Source organism: Rhamphochromis sp. 'chilingali' (genome assembly GCF_963969265.1).
Source record: "Rhamphochromis sp. 'chilingali' genome assembly, chromosome: 20".
Taxonomy (NCBI): domain Eukaryota; kingdom Metazoa; phylum Chordata; class Actinopteri; order Cichliformes; family Cichlidae; genus Rhamphochromis; species Rhamphochromis sp. 'chilingali'.
In genome coordinates, this window is record NC_137947.1 from 15838865 (window position 1) to 15865582 (window position 26718).

The following is a 26718-nucleotide window of genomic DNA, read 5'->3' on the forward strand; positions in this document are numbered from 1 at the left end:
TTGAAGGGGAAAGATTCTTGATTACCAAAAAAATAAAAAATAAAAAAAAATGTGGAAACCCCAAACTGTTAACTGTTGTGGCTAATGACCCAACAAAACATTTACCCCCCATGGATAGAAATAAACATAGTCATGCAGAAGGCCTAAGAGGCATGTAGTAAATCTGAAATGCCTCTAACGGAGTAATTAAATCCTGTGGAAATGGTTGCACGCCAAGAAGTCACATACTTAAGAAGGTGATGGTTAAATCTATCAACAGCCATCCTTTGGCCAAAGAGTTTTGCAGATTTTAAAATATTTCTCATTTCCCTGCGGTGACAAATAGCATCTTAATGATTTTTAGATTCTGCCGTAACCGCCCGCCCACCGCAGGCCCATGCCTCATGGTCTGCAGCCAGTCCCTCTGCTGGGAGGCAGAATGGTAGACCAACCAGAGAGGCTTGCAGCTGGCTCCCTCTGGGCCCTGCTAAGCCTTGGTAAGGACAGTTTTAAAAGCTGTGAACTGACCTGCAGATAAACAGCCCTCTGCCAGTTACACAAGGGAATTGGTCTGGGTCCCGAGTAGCAGTTTGAAACGCACATATGCATACCCGCTCTAATGGGATGTCTATTTCCCTGGGCACATCTGAGACTGATTAGAGTCGGTTACTGCTCTGTACTACATGCCCAAGTGTATGTTTGTCTGTGTATTAATTTCATTCTTTGACAGTTGTTTTATGGTAAGATTTTGTTTCCCGAGCGCTTTCCTTGTCAACTTTACTTCAGCAGCTCTTAGGCTCAGAGGAAAAAGTAAACTCAAAGAAGCAATATTTCACCCTGCTGCAAAGGTTTCAGTAGACACTTTGCAGACACCCTGAGGATAACAGCGAATTTAACAAGAACAAGTGAGATCATTATTGATCTCAGGATCTCATATGAGAACATAAGTGCTGGAAACTGTAAATGCTATCTCACAAAGAAATATGACTTTTAGTTTAAAAAAAAAAAGGCCTTAACACTCTCACACAAACCAAGACCGAGCATTTTCCCCTCCAGTCCTATTCCTCAGCACTTTAGCATTCACACTGTTTAATGGTTCTGATGATGTTATGACTCCAACATGCCTGGACCTATTACAGCTGGGGAATAGATCTCCACTAATATAATCAGGCCAATCACTAAGGGTCAGAGGTGATTACTCAACTCTGTTAACATGGAGAACTCTATTGTTTGTTTAAATAACACTATATCTTCTTCTCCTCTCCTCTCCACTTCTCTCCTCTCAGACGTCTGGAGCAGAATGGGATTAAGTCTGTTCCACCCGGAGCCTTCTCTCCCTACAAGAAACTGCGTAGGATGTAAGTACATCAGTACACTCACCCTCAGGGCTAAATAATACAGATGAGAACGAGAAGTTTAGGGCTGGAAAAAGAAGCGACAATTGGCGGTCTTCTCATTCCACATCCAGGGAGCATGAAGTATTTATTTTGTCTGTGCCTTAAGAACAAATTCTTGTTCTCAGACTAGTGGTGGCATGGAAAGCAAGCACTCACATCCTACATGAGCGTAATAACAGCTCTCATTTTTCAGTGCTATATACTGGTATTCCCCTGGTTAGTGTTGTGTCCAGTCTGAGTGTGTGTGTTGTGTGCCTGCGTGGGCAAACTGCAAACCACCGGCTGGGACGATGATGATGAGGGGACAGAGAGTGTGTTGGAATGAGGGCTGAGGCTTCGTTCTCTGAACAGTGACAGGCGGGCAGTTAAACACGGAGTGGTTTTTCACCCGTTGAGCCAGCTGTCCGGCCAACTAGCCAGCACACAACCAGGCAGCCAAACCCATACCTCCAACACCACCAGATCTGACTGACATAGCAGCGGGGAGATGGAGGAAACCGGAGGTCAGGGAGTTTTTCTGTCCTTCTTAAAGGAATTCTCACGGTTTTATCATCCAGCCCCGGGGACAGTTTGAAGTTCAGATGAGGTGAACAGAGAGCAGTAGACAGAGCAAAGCAGCTGCTGTCTTAATGTAGCTCCAAGGTAATCCCCAAAATATTTTATATTTTATACTAAAATTAATTAGTTTTTTTGTTTGAGGCTATACTATATATATTGGAAAAAATGTCAGCAATGACAAACCAGACTATCCGGTGTGTCCAATGTCTATGTTAAACTTGAATAAATCCCTTAAACTAAAAAGGCATTGCATTAACAGTAAGATTAGCAACAAGAAAAGTCATTATGTTTAACTGAATATTGTTACAACCATTTAAAGATATACATAGAAATTAAAGCAGGGGTTTTTGTTGAATTACAAATGCAACAAGTGCATAAAAACTTGAACCTTGTACAGAAATGCAACAAATGAAGCAACTTACATCCTATTCAAGCAACTAATCACTGAAGATTTAATGACAGAGTCATTCTCAAACAAATCAAATGCAGTTCAAAGCGATTCACAAGCACAAGAGACCCTACTCTAAGCTCAGACTTACAGGAAATTAATGGTACTTATATAGTGCTTTTCTACTCATGCACTTTGTACAACATAGCTCATTCAAACAAGCGAATGCGGTATGCATCTCTATAACTATACATTTGTACTCCACTGGACACAGCTTGATCTTCAGTATCTTGCCCAAGGATGCTAAAGATGGGAGAGTGGAGCACCCAACCACCAACCTTGCGATTAGCTGATGACCTGCTCTACCTCCTGAGTTACAGCCATCCCTATTTGTGGCATATTTATCTGATTTTTCTAGAGGTGCCAAACCCAATCTGAACGCCTCAAAAGCAGAGACAAAATGTATCTAAATCAGTGGTCTTGATCTGTTCTTCTTAACATACATGACCTGCTACTGCTGCTCATTCTGCTTTTAGCAACAACAATGCATGGTCACGTATCTTTGTTGACCCTAGAGGCTCTATTGATTCAGCTGGCTATATAGTCGTAATGGCTAGGCCAGTCCTATGTCCTACACCCTGAGCACACAGTATGCAGACAGCATCTATACATTATGATGAATGTCTCTTCAGATTCATCATATAATCTTAACCGGGCTTTCTGAAAAATGACTCACTCAGAGAGGTTCAATATTTAATTAAGAGGCAAAATCAGCTGAGTAAAAGTTTTTTAAAGGCTATTGTGCACTTGTCTGAGCGTTTGCTATTCGTGGTTTGTGCACCGCTTGTGCTGACCCTGCATGTCCTTTTCTTCCAGTAAATGTCAACCCCACACATTCTCTCTCACCTTGTCCCAGTTTGAATGACCTACACATGAACCATCCCTTTAGACAGGGATGCAGTAAGCGGCCTCACTCACCGCCACATGCGTAAACACGCTAGTGTCTGAGTTTACAGACACACACCAGTGCACATGTTGGCTCCTTTGCTGCGTTTTCATTTCCAGGAAACCTCAGTCCTTTGCAAAAAGACAAATGGCCACTTATTTAACTGTTACCCCCAAATGAGAAAATATCCCTCTTCTTCACCACATGATGATTTCCCTTCAAAGGTATCCAGTCGACTCGAGTTCAGTCCACATACTCCATTAACTCTGTCTCTCCATCTGTCTTTCTCCCTTTCTGTCCCACTGTTCCTCGTTTACTGTTGCATTTATTCACACAGACATGCACGCACATAAACACATAGACACACGGGCTTAGTGGTTATCCTGTGGGGAGAGGCCTGTGGATCCTATTAGCAACAGCTATGTTCAGAGGCAGTCTACCGTATTTCACTTTGGATTTTGGCCCTGCATCACATTTTTTTAATTTTTCTTTCTCTCACACACACACACACATGCACATGCACACATAGCAACGCAGCAGAAGAATGGTTGTTTGCCACTAATAATTAAAGTAAATGTTTTGATTGGCTCCAAGGCTCCCTTGAAGAGACGCACCATTAAATATGGGAGAAAGCTGGAAGTCATCCTCATCCAGCTCGCAGTACGTTTGCTTATATTTGATGCCAGCGAGAAGCAGGGGCCATGCATCCGCCCCACCTTCAAAGGAGTCAGGCTTTTCATAAAAAGAGGAAACTGGCCTTTTTCCCAAATTCTCAAATTCCTTGACTAATTTTAATGTGTTCTTCTCCAACACAGAGATCTGAGCAACAACCAGATCTCAGAGATAGCTCCTGATGCCTTCCAGGGGCTGCGGTCCCTCAACTCCTTGTAAGTAGCCCCGAGCTGAGCTTGTGCATGAGGAGCCAGTGGGCTGTCATATTCTGACTAAAGCGAGTCTGTGTTGTGATTTTGCAGAGTGCTGTATGGAAATAAGATCACCGACCTGCCTAAGGGGGTGTTTGACGGCCTCTATGCATTACAACTTCTGTAAGTGGATTACAAAGACATACACACACACAGACACACCCACACACACACACAAGACACTCTGCGGGCATATATTCAATACCAGGCACCCTGTACTCCTACTCAGTAAAGAAGTCATAACCTTCAAATAAACTTTGTTCCTATGCATAGTTTTCTAGATGGAATGTATAATGAATGAATACATAAAAAAATTCTGACAAGTTGCTTTTTCCTTCTTCCCTCCCTCCTTTTTTTCTACTTTTCTTTTCTTCCCCCTTCTCTCAGGTTGCTGAATGCCAATAAGATTCACTGCGTTCGTGCCAACGCCTTCCAGGACCTGCAGAATCTCTCGCTGCTATCGCTCTATGACAACAAGATCCAAACCCTCGCCAAGGGCACCTTCACTTCACTACGAGCAATACAGACCCTGTGAGTGAAACACACACACACTGAAACACACACACGCTGCTGTACACGCTCTGACATATGCTGATCCGTTACCATAAAACATGAGCCAACACAGGAGTTGTTTACTTGCAAGTCTGTGTAATAACACAGGAATGGAATCACGAGGTAGAGAGGTGAGTAAATCTATCATCGTCACAAACACCCAGACACACACACACACACACACACACACACACACACACACACACACACACACACACACACACACACACACACACACACACACACACACACACACACACAGCTTCTCCAGCTAGATAGAGATCAAAAGCAGCACATCTACCACACCCAGTCTTTCCACCACTGTTACGGAGACAACACCAATTCATTGAAATTAATGTCTCCTTTTTTCTGTCCTAAGCAACAAGGCAACACAAACACTGCTATCAATACAGACAGCAGACGGGCATCTAAAATATACAGCATAAGGTTTTCTCATTGTCATAGAAACACCTGTTGAGGTTGATAGTGGTGATGATGATGGTGCTATGGCTTGTCTCACCACACATACACACAAACTTAAAACAGCACTGTATTAAAGTGTCTCAAGCTTGTTTTTACACTTGCATTGAAAATACAGGATGGAAGTGCACAATGAGCGTTTCTACCAGTCTCTGGCATCCCCAGACTGGCTACGTAAGCTGGATGCTGCTCGAAGTTAACAACAAAATCAGCTATAGATTGTTTTTCCCGCTACAAAACACTACTCAGAGAGCGCTATTTAGTTCTATTATATGTCTTCCAAAGTGAACAAATGACACAGAAACGGTCTGGTTGGATAATAAATGTGTTTTTCAAGTCTTAATCTTAAATTATTGCTCAGGTATGTGTTTCTGTGGTTCCAGGTGAGAGTCTGTGCCCACACATGAACATCAGTTTTCATGTATTTATTCCCTTTCTTCTTCTGTCTTTTCCTCTCAACTTTTTTCCAGTCACCTGGCCCAGAACCCATTTATTTGCGACTGTAATCTGAAGTGGCTGGCCGACTACCTGCGCACCAACCCGATCGAGACGAGCGGCGCCCGCTGTGCCAGCCCACGGCGGCTCGCAAACAAACGCATCGGGCAAATAAAGAGCAAGAAGTTCCGCTGCTCTGGTAGGCCGGTGGCTCCGTGTCACTCTGCTGAAATTCATCCCTGCTGGTCTTCTCTATTTCTCAGACAGGCTTTGTTGTTTTTATGCCACTTGTCTCACGCTGCTCCTCGCTGACCTTCTGTCTTTCTCTCTGCTGGGAGTGACTTTTATCCCTCCATGATAGCGCATTCAATGAGCGATCAGTCCCGGCAGAAGGTTTTACTTTGCCTATCATTTGCTGTGCTGCTGCTACTCAATCAATATCTGCCCAGATGAACTTGGGGCCAAGGAGAGAGGGATTGTTTGCTTTTTCTCCACTTTCCCTGCATAATACCACATCGTGAGTCTGGTTTCACATTCAAACCGCAGTGAGCTGAGATCACCAGTCCAGGCTGGTGTTAGGGCTTAGAGTTTCTGCCTGTGCCCACCATTCCCCTGCCCTTTGCCAGTCATAGGCTCCCATCCCTACCAGCCGCTGTCTCCTCTTGCTCTCTTCATTGCTCACTACCCACCGGGCTCATGTTTCCTTCATGGCCCCTTATTCTCTCTCTCCTCTTCATGACACTAGCCAGACTCCATCATTCCCACTCCCTCCACTGTGTGCCCACCATTGTGTGTACACACTTTGCTACGCTGTCTGGCATTCTGACCTGCTGAGGTTTCACACTTCTTTATAGACTCATTTGTTTGACTCGATCTTTGTTTTTACTTTCTTTTTTTTTTCCTTTTTGACTTTTTCCTTCTTTCTCACCGTCTCCTTCTTTCCCCTCATGTCACCCTTCCTTAGCAACAGCCAAATATTTACCACCTTTTTACATTGTTACTAGTGTCTCCATATTGCCACACAGAGATAGTCCTAGGCTTCTCTGTTTAATTGTCATATACCTTAAATCATGTGTCGTCATATATAAACTTTATATATGACTGATATGAAGCATAGCAGTGCCAAAGCTATGCAGACCAGACTGGTCTCACTGACATCCGTCCCTCTTTCTTTTCTCCATCACAGCCAAAGAGCAGTACGTCATCCCAGGTGAGTGGCTTGTAAACCTTCACCCCTATCATTGTCGTTCTCTTTTCTCTAATTTTCCACCTGCAGCCATCTACCAGCATCACTTTTCCATTGCTTACTATTCATTTAAACAAAGTTGTCCACAAATTAAAGGAAAAAAAATTCAGTTTATTACAGCCCGGGCATTACTTTTGTATATTTGCAATCATTTCTAAAAATGCTATAATTGAGTCAGAAAGAACAGCAAGCATTCAGATGATCATGCTAGATATGAACATGCAGGTTAGCCAAACTCATGTGGAAGTCTTGTAGGAATCAGTGATTTGCCAATTAAAATTATGTAATTAACAGAAAACAATGCCAAATGTTTGGTGTGGGAAATGTCAATTTTTATGAAAAATCTGAATTTGATTTAGCAACATGCTCTGAAATATCAAAATAAGTCAGCACTTATAACTGTGTTGCATCACCTCTTTTGAAAATAGGCAGTAAGCATTTGGCAGTTGGAGACGGCAATCGCTGTCGGTTTAAAAGCAAAACGTTTCCCTCCTCTTTCCCGATCTACTATTTCTGCAGGTTATGGCCTCCTTTGTCATTATTCATAAAGCACATAATGTTTTACTGGTTGATAGATTTGGATAGCAGGGCAGGCAGTGTTGTGCGAAATTTGCTTTGGCATTGTCTTGCTGAAATAAGCAAGGCCTTTCCTTAAGAAGATATTGTCTGGACAACAGTTTTCCCTTCGCTGTTTCAAAAATAACAACCAAAAAAATAAACCTTGGCAATTTTAAAGTGACAAGTAAAATATGCCGTTTGTTGAGATACTTAAGATAAAAGTGCACACGAGAATACCTAATAGCGCCCAAGAGTTACTGCCCCTATGTGTGAATTTTAATGTGATATATATGTGTGAGAGCATCTGTTTCTTCTCAACTTTGTTTCCCTAACAGTCTCAGCAGATAGTCCAAAGGAAATGTGTCTTTGCTTTGGCATTAGCACAGACAGTCAGTCACAGAGAGGGACAGAAAAGGAGGCAGAGGGAGCGAGACAGAGGGGGAAAGAAAGTGTGTCCTTTCTATCAGTAAAAGCTAAAGAAAATAAAGCCCACCAGAGGACTGAGATTCCTATCGGCGGATGTTTCCGGACCTCTTAACAAGAGCACTTCCAAGAAAATAACCGGGAGGAGCAGTGATGTGTGTCAAAGTCTGCGTGTGTGTATGTGCGTGTGCCTTAGTGGGGTTGCATATGCTTGGGTGATTCATTGTCTACGCTTGTATATCTGTGTGTACGTGTGTGGAAATTAATGTGTCTTTGTGTGCTAAGTTGAGATAAAGCTTGCACTGGCTTAGAGAACAAATGGGAGTCCTATATAAGCAGAAAGAAGATCAAAGCGGAACGTGATTAATAAGAATTTAACCCTCTCCTGACTGATAACAATTAAAGCTTCCACAATGGAAACACACGTCCAAATCACTGATAGCATGGGAATTCAGTAACTTTGATAATGGGGGCCGAGTTGCAGAGATTTATGAGAACTTCTGCAACTCCAGCGATGAGTCACTTTGCACCTCAGAGAGGGAAAAACCTCATCCCTCTGCCCTCTATTTTCTCTGATTTCGTGTAAATCTGCTGACAGTAAAAGTGTCACCACCACGCACTTGTGACGATGACGATGACTCAGGCTCACGAAATCTCCCCTGGCTCCTCTACATCCTCGAGATCAAAGCTCTGTGCTGTATTTTCATTGCTTCCTCCATCGCAGGAAATGCCTTTTCCTGTGTCTGGCCTAGCGAGGGAAAAGTTCCTTAATGACCAGCATTACCGTGTCTGTCTGCACCCTCCGCTCCGCTGAGCCACTGAGAAGTGACACAGCTCCAGAAAAAATGTTTTTTGCACAGGCAACAAGAGGAAGTGGTTTCTGGGAATTTTTTTTTGTCACTGTCCAAAGGTATTCTAATAAAGTCAGCAATGAGGTTTTGGGATTAGGTCTTGTTTGGACAGATTTTTGATATTCAACTGTAGGATTTTGTCCTGGTTGTTTGAGGTTTTCCTGCTCATGACTGTGGTCTGGGTGCCCCGTGCGGTTCCACTGACGTCATCGCTAAACCTCAGGCAGAATGGTGCACTGATGTGAGCATGCAAAAGGGGAATGGGACACAAAACAAAGCTCTAAAACAAATTCCGGCTTTTTCCCTCTAAATGGAACATATATACACATACACTCTAAATGCACATATAAATGCATACATACACACACACCGGGGCACAATAGACACTCACAGACAAACACACACTGTTCTAAGTAGCTCCCAGTGCTTTTTCATTATTGAGCAGCCATGATGTAACTTGAAGCACACTTTTTGGCACGTAACATCTATTCATAGACAGAGGAGGTGCAGGAAAACGTCCCACATTCCCCTCGCTGCCTTATTCTCGCTCTATCGGGACAGGCGTCTCTCTGCACGTCCGCCGCTCACCTTTCATTTCTCTTTCGTCTTTCTTCTTTTCCTCCTTTTGCATCTGTTTCCTCTCTCTCCTTTCCTTCAAATCCACCTGTCATTTCCTGTGCCTCTCTCATCCTCCTTTCTTCCTTCATTCTCTGTCCCTTGGGTGATCTGCTTCAAGCTGGCTGTCCAAATCCTCTCTCTTTTCACCCCAATGCTCCATCACCTCTCTCTAAAGTAACTCACCCATTCATCTTCTCCTATCAATGGTAGGAGGGTTGCAGGATGCTCTATAGGGCACCTAAGGTACCCTAAAGTAGGGAAGTCTCCTCTTCGGTCACAACAGGACAAACTGCTGACACACAGCTGCTGAGGGGGCGCATGCGTGACTGCGAACATCATGGGATTGAAGGCACTTGTGCTGGTTTGGAAGAATGACTCGTGTTATATGTTGTGCCGTAACAATGTCTATTTTTTCTCCTTTTCAGGCACAGAGGACAGCCATCTGAACAATGCATGTAACAGTGATCCAGTCTGTCCTCCCAAGTGCCGCTGTGAGTCGAATGTTGTGGACTGCTCCAACCTTAAGCTCACCAAAATCCCAGAGCACATACCTGCATCCACCACCGAACTGTAAGCAAACAAGAAAAAAAAGTATTTGAAGAATCTTTTGTGCGCTGAAGTTGTAGACGAATCAAATTTTAAAACTCACAGTGAATATCTAAAGAGAATTTGAATGGATTTTTCCGTCTGAATGATTAAACCTTTCAATCTTATTCCCACTAGCCGCCTTAACAACAATGAGATTACAACTCTAGAAGCAACTGGAGCTTTTAAGAACCTTTCCCAGCTGAAGAAAATGTAAGTAGAAATCCTCTTACCTTTCAGCAGTCACTCTCTAAAGAGTAAGTGCTGCTTTTAATTCTCCGACATGCTTTCTTTCTCCCCCCACAAACACACAGTAACCTCAGCAACAACAAGATCACAGAGATTGAGGATGGGGCATTTGAAGGCGCGTCCTCTGTCAATGAGCTTCACCTCACAGCCAATCAGATGGACTCGGTTCGAAGTGGGATGTTCCGTGGCCTTGAGGGACTGCGAATGTTGTGAGTCACAACCCCATACTTGTCCATATTTGGAAAAGTTTCTGATGTTTTTTTTTATTAATGTGTATTTCTTTTGTCATCAGGATGTTGAGAAACAACAAGATCAGCTGTATCCACAATGACAGCTTCACAGGGCTTCACAACGTCCGTCTGTTGTCTCTGTATGACAACCAGCTGACCACAATCACACCCGGAGCCTTCGACACCCTCCAGACTCTGTCCACTCTGTAAGATCCTGCCACACTCACACGCCTAGCTTTAATTTTAGGTTTTATTGCTCTCACTGTCAGGGCTCGTGTGCGGAGGCGAGGAAGGGATGACCCACATGCAGGACTCGTGGTGCAGAACGAGGTTTATTGAATATGTAGACAACAGATGATAGGATGGATGGCTGGCTGGACTTAGCGGACTGGTAGACTGGCTGGCTGGCTAACTGACTGACTGGACGGAACACACGACAGAAACAACATCATCAATGACCCGACACTGAATGGGTAGAACAGAGGGCTTAAATACACAGACTGGTGATAATGATGATAATGAGGGACCGGTGAGTACACAGCTGAACATAATGAACTAATGATAATGGGAAGAGGATTGAACATAATACACACAGACCAAGGCTAACACAATAAAACAGGAAGTGGAACAGGCAGTAGATAAACAGTGAGTGTGAACTGAAAACACTGGGTCACCGACCCAGGAACCCTGACAGGACCCCCCCTTCAAAGGCCGGCACCCGACGGCCAAACGAAAAAGAACCAGAACAGGGCGGGCGGAGGGGGCCCAGGACGGAGGGACGGAGGCCACACAGAGACAGTTCGGGTGGGCGGCCACGTGGCCCGAGGCGAGACTGTTCCGGTGGACCGACCGTGCGGAAGGCAACGGCGGTGACGTGGACACAGTTCGGGAGGCCGGCAGTGCGGAAGGCAACGGCGGCCAGTCAGGCGAAGGCGAAGGCGGTCCGGAGGCCACCCAGGCGAAGGCGGTCCGGAGGCCGGCCGCGCGGAAGGCAACGGCGGCCACTCAGGCGAAGGCGGTCCGGGGGCCGGCCGCGCGGAAGGCAACGGCGGCCACTCAGGCGAAGGCGGTCCGGGGGCCGGCCGCGCGGAAGGCAGCGGCGGCTCTCCAGTTTTAGGCGTGCTGGCCATGGCCCGGTGGGCACAGGACCAGACGAGGCAGGATCAGGCGAAGCACAGGCCGGAGCTGCAGCAGGCGAAATAAAAGCCAAAGTCGAGGCCGGGCCAGACGAGGACGAAGGCTCCGAGGCCGGGCCAGGCGAGGACGAAGGCTCCGAGGCCGGGCCAGGCGAGGACGAAGGCTCCGAGGCCGGGCCAGGCGAGGCAGAGGCAGGGTCTGAGGCCGGACCAGGCGAGGCAGAGGCAGGGTCTGAGGCCGGACCAGGCGAGGCAGAAGCAGAGCTAGGTGACAGCGAGGCATGAGGCTGGTGCGGTTCCCCTGAACCCCCAGTTGACGAAGAAGGTTGCCGGACGGGCTCCTCGGGCCCTCCAGCCGACGAGGCATGAGGCTGGTGCGGTTCTCCTGAACCCCCAGCTGACGAGGAAGGTTGCCGGACGGGCTCCTCGGGCCCTCCAGCGGACGAGGCATGAGGCTGGTGCGGTTCTCCTGAACCCCCAGCTGACGAGGAAGGTTGCCGGACGGGCTCCTCGGGCCCTCCAGCGGACGAGGCATGAGGCTGGTGCGGTTCTCCTGAACCCCCAGCTGACGAGGAAGGTTGCCGGACGGGCTCCTCGGGCCCTCCAGCCGACGAGGCATGAGGCTGGTGCGGTTCTCCTGAACCCCCAGCTGACGAGGAAGGTTGCCGGACGGGCTCCTCGGGCCCTCCAGCCGACGAGGCATGAGGCTGGTGCGGTTCTCCTGAACCCCCAGCTGACGAGGAAGGTTGCCGGACGGGCTCCTCGGGCCCTCCAGCTGACGAGGCATGAGGCTGGTGCGGTTCTCCTGAACCCCCAGCTGACGAGGAAGGTTGCCGGACGGGCTCCTCGGGCCCTCCAGCTGACGAGACATGAGGCTGGTGCGGTTCTCCTGAACCCCCAGCTGACGAGGAAGGTTGCCGGACGGGCTCCTCGGGCCCTCCAGCGAAAACGGTCTCAGAACCAGTGGGCACTGGAGCCCCTGGCACACACAGGACAGGGCCAGCGGGTGCGGAAACCCCTGGCTGAGGAGCGGCCGGGCCACCGGGTGCGGAAACCCCTGGCTGAGGAGCGGCCGGGCCAGCGGGTGCGGAAACCCCTGGCTGAGGAGCGGCCGGGCCAGCGGGTGCGGAAACCCCTGGCTGGGCAGCAGGGTAGCTCACAGCAGGCTCTGGGTACTGAACAGGTTGGTGGACGGGCGACTGGACTACTGGTGGGTGGACGGGTGGCGACTGGGCTACTGGTGACTGGACAGGAGGCGACTGGGCTACTGGTGGGTGGACAGGAGGCGACTGGGCTACTGGTGACTGGACAGGAGGCGACTGAGCTACGGGTGACTGGACAGGAGGAGACTGAGCTACGGGTGACTGGACAGGAGACTGAGCTACGGGTGACTGGACAGGAGCGGACTGGAGAGCAGGTGAGTGAACTGACGGGGCTGGAAGCTGAACAGCAGGTGAGGCTGACGACGGAGCTGAGGTTGGTGTGGCTGGGCTACAGACTGAGCTAATGAGGGAGATAAAGCTACAGCCTGAGCTAGTAAGGCCGGTGCCTGAGCAGGGGACACTTCAGCCAGCCTAACCAGGGATAAAGCTAGTGCGTGAAAGGCTGGGTCAGGAGGTGGATGAAGTGGTGGACTGATTAGCTCTTCCGTGCCTCCAGAGCGTGAGGGCACTGGCTGGAGAGCCTCAGCTGAGTCTCTAGGGGGGTCAGGCTGGATCCTGGCCGTCCTCAGCCTAGGTGCTGGGACAGGCACGGGAGGTGGCTGGACACCAGTCACCCCCACTCGAGAAACCGAAGCGGGTGTGGCGGTAGACTGGGTCGCAGCTGCCCTCCTCCTGGGAGCTGGCACTGGTGTGGGGGTAGACTGACTGACGGGAGTGGAGATAATGACTGGGTGTGTGATGTTAGCAGGTTTATTGGGGATTGTTCTGGTTTTCCTGCCACCACTATTTACAGTCTTTGGGAGAGCAGAGCAGAACAAAACTTCCCAGTCCACAGAATCTTCCAGGAGGGAAACATCCCACGAATCAGAGATGGGGTTATTGTGCGTTTTGAGTGAATAATCAGATGGTGAGTGCGAAAAACAGTCACTGGAGCTCACCATCGGGAGTGGCTGAAAGTGGTCCGTTTTATGGCGGCGTGTGCGCCGATTTCTCCGGGAGGAGGAAGCGGGCGGGGTACACGTCCGAGCCTCTGGCACGGGAGCCTCTGTTGAGCCGAGGTGGAAGACGGAGCCGCTGTGCCGTGGCGAGGTTGAAGGTCCGGTGAATGAGGCAGGTGATGTGTGAGCGTGGAGCGGAGTGGCGAGAGAGGGAGCGGCCGAAGCGCGGCGTGAAACGTCCACTCTCCGCGGCAGATGCTCCGGTGCAGGTGAGGCAGCAGGTGGGGGAACGCGGCGTCTCCGAGGCCCGCCCAGAGCCAAGCGAGTGCCCTCGAAGACGTGCTCTCGCTCCGCGAAGAGCCGCTGTCTCTCCTTGAGTTTTTCAGCCCACAAGGAGAGCGCTACCTCCTGCCGCTCGTAGAGGTCCGAGTCCGCTGGGTCAAAAGCGTGTCTTCTTGGCACGGGTCGGGTCATTCTGTCAGGGCTCGTGTGCGGAGGCGAGGAAGGGATGACCCACATGCAGGACTCGTGGTGCAGAACGAGGTTTATTGAATATGTAGACAACAGATGATAGGATGGATGGCTGGCTGGACTTAGCGGACTGGTAGACTGGCTGGCTGGCTAACTGACTGACTGGACGGAACACACGACAGAAACAACATCATCAATGACCCGACACTGAATGGGTAGAACAGAGGGCTTAAATACACAGACTGGTGATAATGATGATAATGAGGGACCGGTGAGTACACAGCTGAACATAATGAACTAATGATAATGGGAAGAGGATTGAACATAATACACACAGACCAAGGCTAACACAATAAAACAGGAAGTGGAACAGGCAGTAGATAAACAGTGAGTGTGAACTGAAAACACTGGGTCACCGACCCAGGAACCCTGACACTCACAGTCTGTTTTATTCTCACTCTCTCCCAGTAACTTACTGGCCAACTCCTTCAACTGTGACTGTCGGCTGGCCTGGCTAGGTGATTGGCTGAGGAGCAGGAAGATTGTAACAGGTAACCCTCGCTGCCAGCGTCCTGCCTTCCTGAAGGAGATCCCGCTCCAGGATGTGGCTCTGCCTGACTTCCGCTGTGAGGAAGGTAGGCAGCTTTGAGTGCTTTACTTCACGTTATACCACAGCTCCCGTGTAAGTGGAGTTTTTTCCCTCCTTGAAAAGAGAAAAGCATCTTAAATAGGATATGTTAATCCTTCTCTGTTTGAAACTAACCTGGGTGTGACTGATGAAGATTTTAACCCATAGTATGTTATAAAGACGAGCTGTTTAAAGTTTCTGAGATAATCTCAAATAATGGCCACTGCTGTGTGAGTCTTTTGTTTACTGAATAGATTGATACTCAGCAGTTCCTAAGCTGCTGATCAATGAAATGCTGAGTGGAGCTATTGAGCTGTTTGCCTTATTGATCAGTCACCCTGTTTGCACCTGAATGATTGTTAGACCTGTCTTCAGGCTTTAGGCAGCTTCCATTCTTTGCCTTTGCTGGTCAATACTACATTAGCGAGTCTCCTTTCTCTTTCTGTCCTTTAATTTTTGTTTTTGTGCTTTTCACATCTTTTACTTCTTCCTTCTTTATTTTCTCAATGCCTTGTCAGGTTTAATTTATTGTGATGCTGTGCTGTCTTTCGGTTTGCTTTCTATTTTTACTCTATCTAAAGTTTGGGGGTTTTTTGGTCAGAAAAAACAGCTATTTTTTTGGCTTGTTTCCATTTACGTCTGCCCTCATGGTCATGTTTTCTTTGTCTTCCTCTCTCATATCTCTCTTCTTTTATCCCAGGCCAAGAGGAGACAAGCTGTGTGCCTCGGCCCCAGTGTCCCAGTGAATGTACATGCTTAGAGACCGTGGTGCGCTGCAGTAACAAGCACCTTCACACACTGCCCAAAGGCATCCCCAGGAATGTGACAGAACTGTGAGTTCTTTGGAATTAATTGCTCCAATTGCATTTATATTTATCAGGTATTATTTTCGCCTCATCTTTCCTTAAAAGCAAGGAAGATCATTAAAAAAAATGTAAAGTGGACTTTATGAGCCTCTAAAAAAGATAAGTGTTAACAGCAGGGGCAAAGAAAACACATCGCGTCACTTAGGGAATAGGAAAGGAGTCAATAAACCCTGTAGTTATTCTCTCAGACATTCTTCTTCTATGTTCCTCACAGCCTTCAGGGCTAGCACTGATGTCACTCTCACACTCAGAGCCAAGGATTAGTGTGTGTGTTTGTGTGTGTGCGTGAATATTTGTGTGAGGGCCAAAAGCCTGTCCACAGGAGCATAGGGGAGCAACAGGACATTTTAATGAGCAGTTTTCAATGGAAAGGGGAGGAAATGGAATAGGTCTGGAACTTTCCAATAATGCTTAAAGTGGTTCAGACCAACTCAGGCACACACACACACACACACACACACACACACACACACACACACACACACACACACACACACACGCTGTGCGAGCCTTAAGGCCTGTCATTGTCCCAGCAGGTGTGACCAGGTGTACCCCTCTGTTCTGGGCTTTCATCTTGTCATCTGGAGAGTTTGCTACTCCATCATTATCCCAAGTGTCCTCAGCACCGTCATTACCTATCATTACCACTGAACCCAAAGGCCTCCTAACTACCCACCTCCCCGCACCCACGCACCCTGTGCTTCCCACCCTGTGTACAGTCAAGAACAATAGCAGGAGCCTGCAGCTCTGCTCAGAAGGACCAGGCCCTAAATCAGCCATTTATCAAAGTGACACACCACTAGTAGGACTTTGTGTTGGTAATCAGGAGGGTGGTTGTGTGCCTTGTATACATCACTCACTTGCATAGCCCACATAAACACAAGGGTTTGTACATCACTTTAAAAGTGCTGGGTCACATTTAGGAATTGTTGTTAAACTGGAAAATCAGAAAAAAGCAAATTCACTGAAAGTAACACATTTGTCTTCTTTTCTTTGTCACTCTTTCACAGTAGAAGTGATTCTTAGCCCAGTATCTGTGTGAAATGGGACTACTTAAACAGCATGACTGTGGAATGCTTGCTATGCTTGACTTCTAGTCTTGACAAGCAACATTGTTTTAAAATCTTGTAAGCAGATATCCGTACATGAATATGCAGAATCTGACACCAGAAGCTTTCTGGTTTTCATTTGTAGACTGACTGAAGTTCTAACTTTTTTTTTAACAATCCTGTTTGAGCAGGCTGTGATGCAGTTAAATAGTGTGTAGAAGAGTAAAACAGGGATTGCACAGTAATCATCAGCTACTGATAATGATTTCTCTTTTATTCATTTTTTCACTATCCCAATATTCTGGTAGCCAACTGGTAGCCAACTGGTTACCAGAGCCATGAGTGGATCAGTTGAATCTTAGATTGAAAATACATTAAGAAACAGTGCTGGTAAATATTTTCAGTCTGCTGTAGCTGTTCTATCTTTCAATGATAGCGCCTGCTGGTTCATTACAAACCTATTTGTGTCTGTCTGTCCAGGTATCTAGATGGAAACCAGTTCAGTGTTGTTCCAAAGGAACTGTCTGCCTTCAAATACCTACAGCTGGTGTAAGTTTTTTGTCTGTGTACATCTTCAATTACAAGGTCTATATCCAGGATGTCAAACTTATATTACACCGTGGGCCACATACAGCTCACTTTGATGTTAAGCCTTTGTGTTTACCTGCACATTTAATCCCTGAGATATATTAATGCAATAAAATGAAGTGCAATTTCAAGTATGTCAGTTTTTCTACAACACAAAGAAATGTTGCTTAAGAATGATTCTTTGAGCCTAAAGTCTAAGAAACAGCTTTATAAAATTACAGCAAAAGATCTGGTAGCTCGTTGCCTAGACTGTTGTGTAATTATAAAACAGAAAGACCTTTACTGTCATTTAATTGATTATCTATTGCTTAATTACTTTGGTGTAGTATAAAAAGGTGTGTGTGTGTGTGTGGGGGGGGGGGGTCTTTATCGGTTCTTACAGTCCAAAATTCATGCCAAAATTCTTGTTCCTAAGTCATCCAGTGGGCCAGATTGGAGTCTTTGCCGGGCCAATTCTGGCCTCCGGACCTTATGTTTGACACCCCTGGTGTTGATCAGTACAGTGAATGATTCCTTTTTTACGTTTCAGAGACCTGAGCAACAACAAGATAAACTCTCTGACCAACTCATCCTTCGCTAACATGAGTCAGCTTACCACTCTGTAAGTCTTAACCAGCCTTGACTGTCATTTTAATTTATCTGCAACTAGAAAAGTTTTGTTTTAATTCTACCTAAATGTGACACTTGTGACGATCTTACTTTGCAGAATTCTGAGCTATAACTCGCTGCGCTGTATCCCCAAAATGGCTTTCAGTGGACTGCACTCACTTCGACTGCTGTGAGTTCATTTTCATATTTCAGATGAATTGCATGCAGGTACTATTTGTGTTATATATGTGCTTTTTTTTTCAAATACAGAATGTATACTGCCTGTGCTATGAGAGTGTTTCACTTTTTTCTTCATGAAAAATCAAATGTTTCTTTGGTGTCACATCATTTCAGGACAGTGTTCATTCTGCTCACTGAGAACATTTGAAGTCATTTTGACAGAAGTGTTCTAAAACAAGACAGGACTTACTTTCAGGCTAAATGAGTTATTAAGGAGGATATTTTTGCAGCCTGCACTGACTACAGAGATGGTGCAAGCAGATGCTGAGAATGTTTGATTGACTCCAGAGGAATGAAACACAGTCTAAACAGTTATGACAGCTTATGAATACACACACAGACACACACAGACACACACATAAACTCCGACCTATTTTCTCTGTTTAGATGGCAGCTGTGGGGGGAAATAGCAGTGTTATTCCAGCTCCCACTCCTAACCACCTCCTCTTCAGACTTCTGCCCAGTCTGCTTGTTCACCTCCAAGTGCCCCGAGCTCATCACTGCTGCACCATCAGGGCCAAACACATGCTCCCACATCCCACTGTACAAAATCACCCTGACTCTGATTGCCGGAGAATGTTTGCCCCGCTAGCTGTAATGGTTTTGACTTTGCCTGTGGGCTTTTATGAAGTTATGAAGTCTTTGATTGTGCACTCTCAGTGACCATGGGCTCCCTGCGGATGAATTCGTCTGCTAAATAACTGAGATGTAGATCGTAAATGCATTCGACAGATAGATGACGAAATGAAACCAGTCTTTGGAAGCGCACAGCAGCTCGAAGCCTCAAGCTTTAACTCGAATGTACAGTTTACTTTTGCAACAGGAGAAACTGAGACCAGGCCCAGCAGCACTCCTTATGAGATTATGCACGCACGCCAATGTCTATTTGTGTGTCTGCGTGTGTGTGTCTGTGTGCGCACTGATGCCCGTATATGCATAGTCTAAATGTTTGTCATCTACTGGCTTGGTGCCTGTTAGTATGTGTGTGGGAGTGCAGTTATCAGCCTTCCATGTGTGCTCATAGCAGGCACACTTTTTATTAGTGACAACAAAGCTTCAACAAAGCCTCTTTTTACGGTGGGATTCGACTAAAGCCCCCGATCATTACGAGACACAAAGCGTAAGAGCCCTTTTAGTGTAGAATGAGAGTGAAGCTCGGCCATCATTAGCTGATGCCGCCGTCGCTACGCCAGGCGTAGAGCTTTGATCTCTAATGAAGCTGTGTGTCCGTTATTTCTGCTGTTACTCACTCACGCCACCTTTACTTCTGAAATTCCCCTGAACAAGTATGCTAGACGCCATGTGAGGCCCTCCCTCAGTGCCACCAACACGTACACACACACCACACAGGCTCAGAACTATATACAATAACACACATATATACACACAGACTGTCTGGGCTACCTTATTGTCTTACTCAGACGGGAGTCCAAGTGAAGCAGAAAACTTTGATGTCTTTACTGCCCGTGTGATCAATCATAAGCCTCCCATTAAATGTCAATTGGAGCTGTGGCATTTCTTTCTTTGCTTAGAAATACAGTGGGGGGTGCAGCAAATCTCGAGCGACAATGAGCTCAGTTTAATAGTTTAAACTTTCAGACTCCACAAAAAGTTCAGAGTTCAAAGTTGGAAGCTTCATGGAAACCACAATGAGATGCCAAAAGCGCCGCGCTCATGTGCAGTCGCGCACGCCGAGGTGCCAGAGCCTTTATAAAGCTGCACCTTTGGCTTTACACAGCAGTAAAAGAGGAGAAGAATCATTAACGCTCACTTCTTCAAACAAACCAGGGGTCTGAGGCTGGCATGGATGTGGTGTGATTGCAAGCGGCACTGTGTGAGTGTGCACGCATGTGTGTGTGTGTGTGTGTGTGTGTGTGTTTGTATGGTGGTTGTGGTTTAAGCTGCAGATTAATACGCTTCTAATTGGCCTGCTGAGTATTAGGTGTGAGGTGAGTGAGCTGAGACAGCGCCAGGGTGTGGCCCGCAGGGGTTTGAGTAGCAACCTGTAAGAAATTAATGTGATATGAAAGAAAAGAGAAGGGAAAAAAACAATGAATGTAAAGCTTTCAACAAAAACAAAACAGACATGTGGCTCACAGAACCAGACTTCCCACACTCTGTGTAGACATAAGCCATCGAATTGTCAATCGGTTCCATTCTGGGAATCGGGCTGCAGATAAGCTGGCATAAGCAACGTGAATTGACAGAATGATATACAGCCGTAGCAAAGAAAAGTCAAAAAGAGAGAATGTTAGCAGGAGCGCAGATCAAGTTTCTTCCTGGAGACTCCATGGCTCCTTTTTTCCCATGAGATCTTTTCCTGACTGGCACACTGCTGCTGGCTTTACGCCCTCGGTATCCTCCAACTACCACAACCCACCTACGCGCTCTACACTAATAAGCATTCTCCATGGCACACAGGCCAATTAGCGTGTTGTCTCAGGCAGGTTACACTGTATATTTTTCCTCTAGTATTTAGTATTCTTACACTGACCAACTTCCCTCTCCGCATCCTTTCCTCTGACTCTTCCACAGTTTCACCGTGATTGACAAGTCCAACAAAGAAGGCAGTTTACTTTCAGAGTCTGTTTATACATCAGTTCTCTTCATCCAGGCATAGAGAGCAGATGTGTCATGTACTGTTATTGTGGACTGAGCTGTGGTAACATTAGCTTGCGGTCAGCTGAGGTTTAGAGGTGGTAATGACCTGACGGGTTACAATGACCATCAATCATGTAGCCATTAAGCCATGTAGGCTTGTCAACCTTGGTAGCAGTAGCAGTCTGAGAACAAGGAAAATAACAGTAGATTCAAAATAATGCAAAAACACACCAGGATTAATATTACCGGTAATGCATGTGCCCAAATATACAAGCACATAATTGTTCCTCGTTGTCTGCACACACACTTACACTGTCCTGCATGTGGTACAGCTCTCTTTAACCCCCCAACTCTATACCCCTGTTGGCCCTGCCAGCCAGACGCGCATAGAAACTTGACACCAGCCTTTTCCAGACGTACAGAGCCTCGTATCTTTGCCAGCTGCACATGGCTCTACCAGAAACACAAACCACCTCCCGCTCATTTAGAATGCCAAGACAACATTGCGCCATTGTTCCTGATATTTCTGGTTTCGGTTTGTTGGAAAGCAATCAACCCAGCACTGACAATTAATATACTGACTCTTTGGTTTACTTTGAAAAAAATATAGCTTTACCATTTGGACACAGGAGCACCGTTATAAATACTGAAATGGGACCGTTCATTCAAATACTTGTCTTTTAAAAAAAAAAATAATACTAGTGTGTTTTAACAAATCAAAAACGAGTTGATTTTCTGGCAGTTGACCAATCAGTAAATCTTCTTTTGAACTTTGTTCTAATAGTATGATTTTCTTTCTGTGCTCAGATGTCTTCATGTATTTTCTCTTTTTGTCCTCTCCTTCCCCTTCACCCTTAAGGTCTCTTCATGGCAATGAAATCTCAGAGCTTCCCGATGGCATCTTTAATGACGTGTCCTCACTTTCCCATTTGTAAGTAGTAACACACAACTGTATGGCCATTTCCAGAACCATTACCATCTGCATTTACCATGTTAAGTGTACATACATGTAGCTGCACACAAAAATGCATACACACACACACAGAGGCACTGTCAGGTACAGGAGCCGTCTGCACACACAGCCAGAGTGTGGCTCACAGCGGGCTGTCTGTTGTCCTCTTTGGTCGGCTCTGCATGAGACGAGCCCTCCCTTAATCAGCCGCAGTCCTGCGGTTCAAGCAACACACAGACCCCTCTGCTCTCTCATCTCCCTGTGTGACATCTTTGAAGCACAAACATTCACTGACTTGCACACACATATCTTTCATGGTCTGTGGACTTCAGTGTTTATTTATTTGTCTGCAATTTTGTGTGAGTTGGGCGTCTGGCTGTGCATGGCTTTTGCCATCCAGCATAAATTGTCACATCATTTCGTGACAGTTGCTGATCAGTAGACATATCTGCCTATTAGATAGACTTATCGTGAATATGGAGCTACCAGGCAGGAGGGGAAGACCACGGAGGAGATAGGATGTAGTGAAGCGGGACATGCAGACGGGTCATGTGACAGAGGAGGAGGACAGGGTGAGATGCTAGATATAGGGTGAGATGCATCAAATGCGGCGACCCCCAAGGGAGCTGCCAAAAAAAGATGATGACGACAGATAGATCTGTCAATCTGTAGGTGTCCTCCAGTTTTGACACTGGAGCTCTGGCAGAAGGAAGCATAGGGAGAACTAAACAAAGACATTTCATGGAGAGCAGAGCAAGAGTCGAGGCTTCATGAAAATGGGGCGAAGTGAGGGATGGAGGGGAGCCATTGATCCACAGTCACAGTCAAGTGGCTTTCATGTAAGCAGATGTCAGGTGTCAGCTATTGGCTCGGCCTGAAAGATGAGCCTGTGTTCCGCAGTAATGGAACAGCATCGATTCAGGAGTGTTTGTGCATCCAGTGGGAGGACAGAGCGCCATTGATTCCTGACCACCATGACAGAAGCAGTTAAGAGTGCCTTCTGTTCACACCTTTGCCGTAATTGAACAGCCTTCCTCCTGATAATGCATGGCCCAAAGTGGCATTGAGCGTTAAACTTTAGAGCTGTTTTATTCTTAGGGAGGCTCTGATTTTTTTTTTTTGTCTAGGACATCAAGTTGATTTTTAAGTGAGTGTTACTTTATATGAGAATGTAGAGACACCTGCTGGTGACAGAGTGCACTACAGTGGGTAGACTTATACTGAAAGAGCCTAAATCACTGATTACTAATGACTGATCTCTGAATTTTCAGGGCAATCGGTGCCAATCCGCTGTACTGTGACTGTCACCTGCGCTGGCTGTCGGACTGGGTCAAGACTGGATACAAAGAGCCCGGCATCGCCCGCTGTGCTGGTCCTCAGGGCATGGAGGGCAAACTTCTGCTGACTACACCTGCAAAGAAATTTGAATGTTCAGGTGAGTTATTGTGTTCAGCGCAGAAATTTCATCTTAGATTGGTCACTTGTACCTGTAAAAAAAAAAAATGAAATATAAGCTTTGGCATTTCCTCTAGGTGATGTGGACACGGCAGTGTTGGCCAAGTGTAACCCTTGTCTGTCAAGTCCGTGCCAGAACCATGGCATCTGCCACAGCGACCTGGTGGAGATCTACAGGTGCAGCTGTCCTCCGGGATTCAAGGTAACTACACAGTGCTACCACCTACCTGTGAAGACCAGTTGAGAGGTTACCGACGTGAGTAGCATCATTTTTGGCAGATCCCTTAGTCTGGCCTCTGTTTCAGGGAAAGAACTGCGAGACGGTTCTGAACGCCTGTGTGAGCAGCCCATGTGCCAATGGAGGAACCTGCCGAATGGATGCAAATCAAGAGGGACAGTACAGGTGAGGAAATCAGTGAAGGTAAGGAATGAAATCTTAATCAAAGACAGAACTTGATGAGATGGATTTGTTTGCTTTTACAGTTGCACATGTTCATTGGGCTTCGAGGGCCCGACTTGCGAAACCAATATCGATGACTGCGATGACAACGACTGCGAGAACGGAGCAACCTGCATCGACGGTGTCAACAACTACACCTGTTTTTGTCCCCCCTACTACACAGGTTAGTAGATGCAGCATAGTTAAGATCAAGAAACAGCTGCACAGTAACAAAATATCAGTTAAAAAGAAGGTTTTACGCTATGAAAAATATGATTATGCTCTGCGTTAACCACCTTCTCTAAAACTTTTGCCTTTTTGCAGGTGAAATGTGTGAAGAAATGGAAGATGTGTGTGCCCCCGGTCGGAGCCCCTGCCAACACGAGTCTACCTGCCTCATCACATCCTCTGGACCCAAGTATGTTTTACTCCCAGAAGCACCAGATCAATCAATTCTGAAGCTGTATGTTGGGAAATAGACGATTTATATTTTGTATTTTTGCATTGCAGGTGTGTGTGTTCTCCTGGTTATGTTGGTGATGACTGCAGTGTAGATTATAATGACTGCGAGGAGCATCGCTGTCAGAATGGAGCTCAGTGTGTGGACGAGCTAAATGGATATTCGTGCATCTGTCCTGAAGGATATAGGTGAGGAGAGGACAAGTGTGCCATTATTTTTGGCTTCTTAGTTTCTTCTGCTTTAATCGGATCACACTCCTAAAAATCCCTCACTGTCTGTCTTCCTTTAGAGGTCAGTTATGCGAGGTTCCCCCATCTCTACTGTCACTGTGCGAGCGGGCCGACTGCCAGAACAACGCCCCATGTGTGGAGCGAGGTGGGCGCGCCCTCTGCCAGTGTCCTCCTGAGTTCGGAGGGCCACGCTGTGAGAAGCTGGTCAGCGTCAACTTCATCGACAGAGACTCCTACCTCTTGCTCTCTGACCTTAAGAACTGGCCTCAAGCTAACATCACACTACAAGTATGTGCAGTCATTTCTACCATTTCAGTGTGCTGCCACTGCCTTTCTGTGCTAAAGCCTGAATAACTCAAACACCCAATCCAAAAATGATCTCTCTGTAGGTATCAACAGCGGAGGACAATGGTATCCTGCTGTACAATGGAGACAATGACCATATGGCAGTGGAGCTCTATCAAGGTCATGTCAAGGTTAGCTATGACCCCGGCAGTCAGCCAGGACATGCCATATACAGGTAAGGTGCCACTGCTCGCTCAGTCCTGATGAGCACGTAGCATTTTGTGTTCACTTTGACTGTACTGTATATCTTCAATCTGTGTTTTCCTTTCCCAGTACTGAGACTATCAACGATGGTCAGTTCCACACAGTGGAACTGGTGACCTTTGACCAGATGGTGAACCTGTCCATTGACGGGGGTCTCCCTACCACAATGGACAGCTTTGGGGCAGTGCGGCCCATCAACGGGGAGGCTCCACTATATGTGGGGGGTAGGGGCCCTCTCCAGAACACACCTCCCTCCTCTGCAGGCACTCTTAACTACTACACTACTGTCAATCACCACCCCTCCCCCTTCGCTTTGTCACCACCCGAATCACTCCTTTCCCTCAACCCTTCAACCCTATCCTCTAGCCACTCCATCCCACCTTTAGTCATGACTGTGTTTGCTAGAAAAAATACAGATAAACCTCCTGAATACTAACACACACACACACACACATTTTTTTTAATCATGAAAAGGAAGCTCATAGAACACAATTCTCAAAAGTAAAGCTACGTTCAGCTTCTTCTGAACCAGGTAGCACTGCATTTAACAGAGGCTTACACCAGATGCCCTTCAGGCTGAAGTACAACCCGCAACCTTTCCCTTGCAAATGTGTTAACCACCACACAGCTGAAGGAACATCATTCTCAAAAATAATAGATCATAATTTAGAGTAAAAACACAATGCATCTCTCTATAGACTTCGTCCTTCAAGCACTTTTTTATAGTGTGTGAACTACGCCATCTAGTGTTAGAATCATAATCAAACTACCACACACAGTCTCGACTTCAGATTAGTTTTGTATTTGCATGCATTTTTTCCCCATGGTGCACATGGTGTTCATTTGTATAATTTACATGTAATTTAGCCACTCTTGATAGAATCAGACTTTGAAACTGAAAAAATAAACCTTTAATGTTACACCTTAGATTTGTTGCATTTCAGCCCCCATTTGTGGGTTGATATCGGATCAGGAGTGGCTCAGACTTGGTGCTGTTTGTTTTTCCTGCTGTGATGTGCTGTGAAGTGCTGTTCTTCATTCATACAAACTACAGGAGACATTTTTTTCCATACCTCTCTCCCTTTTGTTGTCCCCCATTTCAAGGATGATGTGTCTTATAGTGCAAATGTAAAAAAATCAAAATTAGTTTAAAAAACTCCAACAAAAAACAGTTGTATATACTAATCTGAGAAGTGGTTTACACACTGCTGGGACACACATGCTTGAAAATATCAGTCTCCATTACACTCATACCAGCCCTGTGTTAGATGTCTGTGCGTGTGACTTAGTATGCACGTCCTTGTATATAACCATCCTTTCTCTCGTTCCTTCCTCCAGGCATGCCGGTGGACGTGCACTCGGGCACTTTCCGTCTCTGGCAGATCCAGAATAGCTCCAGTTTCCATGGCTGTATCCAGAACCTGTACATAAACAACGAGCTTCAGGACTTCACCAAGACCCAGATGAAGCCTGGCGTGGTACCGGGCTGCGAGCCCTGCAAGAAGATCTACTGTGTACATGGCATATGCCAACCTGATGGGGTCCAAGGACCCGTTTGCCACTGCCAGCCAGGCTGGAGCGGGGCGCACTGTGACCAGCCTGCTAGCAACCCCTGCCAGGGCAGCAAGTATGTCAGCAAATGGAATAGCTTAGTGTGGATCAAGTTTTTAAACTTTATATTTATATTTATTGAGTTTATTGCCTCTTAAATAGGTGTGTCCATGGAAAATGCATCCCTCTGGATTCTCAGTCATACCGCTGTGAGTGTGCAGAGGGTTACCGCGGAGCCCTGTGTAACCAACAAGGGGAGCTGTTTAACCCCTGCCGTCACTTGTCCTGCAAACATGGTCGCTGCCAGATCTCAGACACAGGAGATGCATACTGTCACTGTGAAAGTGGCTATACCGGAGAACTTTGTGATGCAGGTGGGTTTTGTGCATGTTAGTC

At 46.5% G+C, this 26718-nt stretch overlaps 1 protein-coding gene across 3 annotated transcripts in view; it reads left to right on the forward strand.

Moving 5' to 3' along the window:
• slit1a (slit homolog 1a) overlaps nt 1–26718 on the forward strand; it is an 86194-nt gene that overhangs the window by 57186 nt on the left and 2290 nt on the right. For 2 of the 3 annotated variants that reach the window (XM_080869514.1, XM_080869516.1), the window contains 27 exons: nt 1266–1337; nt 4084–4155; nt 4243–4314; nt 4579–4722; nt 5694–5857; nt 6845–6868; nt 9780–9924; nt 10078–10152; nt 10254–10397; nt 10481–10624; nt 14595–14761; nt 15455–15587; nt 17150–17218; nt 17787–17858; nt 17964–18035; nt 21546–21617; nt 22910–23073; nt 23171–23295; nt 23399–23496; nt 23577–23716; nt 23857–23950; nt 24043–24180; nt 24282–24510; nt 24612–24742; nt 24841–25034; nt 26110–26398; nt 26485–26696. In XM_080869514.1, coding sequence (XP_080725640.1) covers nt 1266–1337; nt 4084–4155; nt 4243–4314; nt 4579–4722; nt 5694–5857; nt 6845–6868; nt 9780–9924; nt 10078–10152; nt 10254–10397; nt 10481–10624; nt 14595–14761; nt 15455–15587; nt 17150–17218; nt 17787–17858; nt 17964–18035; nt 21546–21617; nt 22910–23073; nt 23171–23295; nt 23399–23496; nt 23577–23716; nt 23857–23950; nt 24043–24180; nt 24282–24510; nt 24612–24742; nt 24841–25034; nt 26110–26398; nt 26485–26696 — 3455 coding nt within the window. The remainder of the gene's footprint in view (nt 1–1265; nt 1338–4083; nt 4156–4242; nt 4315–4578; nt 4723–5693; nt 5858–6844; nt 6869–9779; nt 9925–10077; nt 10153–10253; nt 10398–10480; nt 10625–14594; nt 14762–15454; nt 15588–17149; nt 17219–17786; nt 17859–17963; nt 18036–21545; nt 21618–22909; nt 23074–23170; nt 23296–23398; nt 23497–23576; nt 23717–23856; nt 23951–24042; nt 24181–24281; nt 24511–24611; nt 24743–24840; nt 25035–26109; nt 26399–26484; nt 26697–26718) is intronic. The other variant, XM_080869515.1, reaches the window with a different exon arrangement.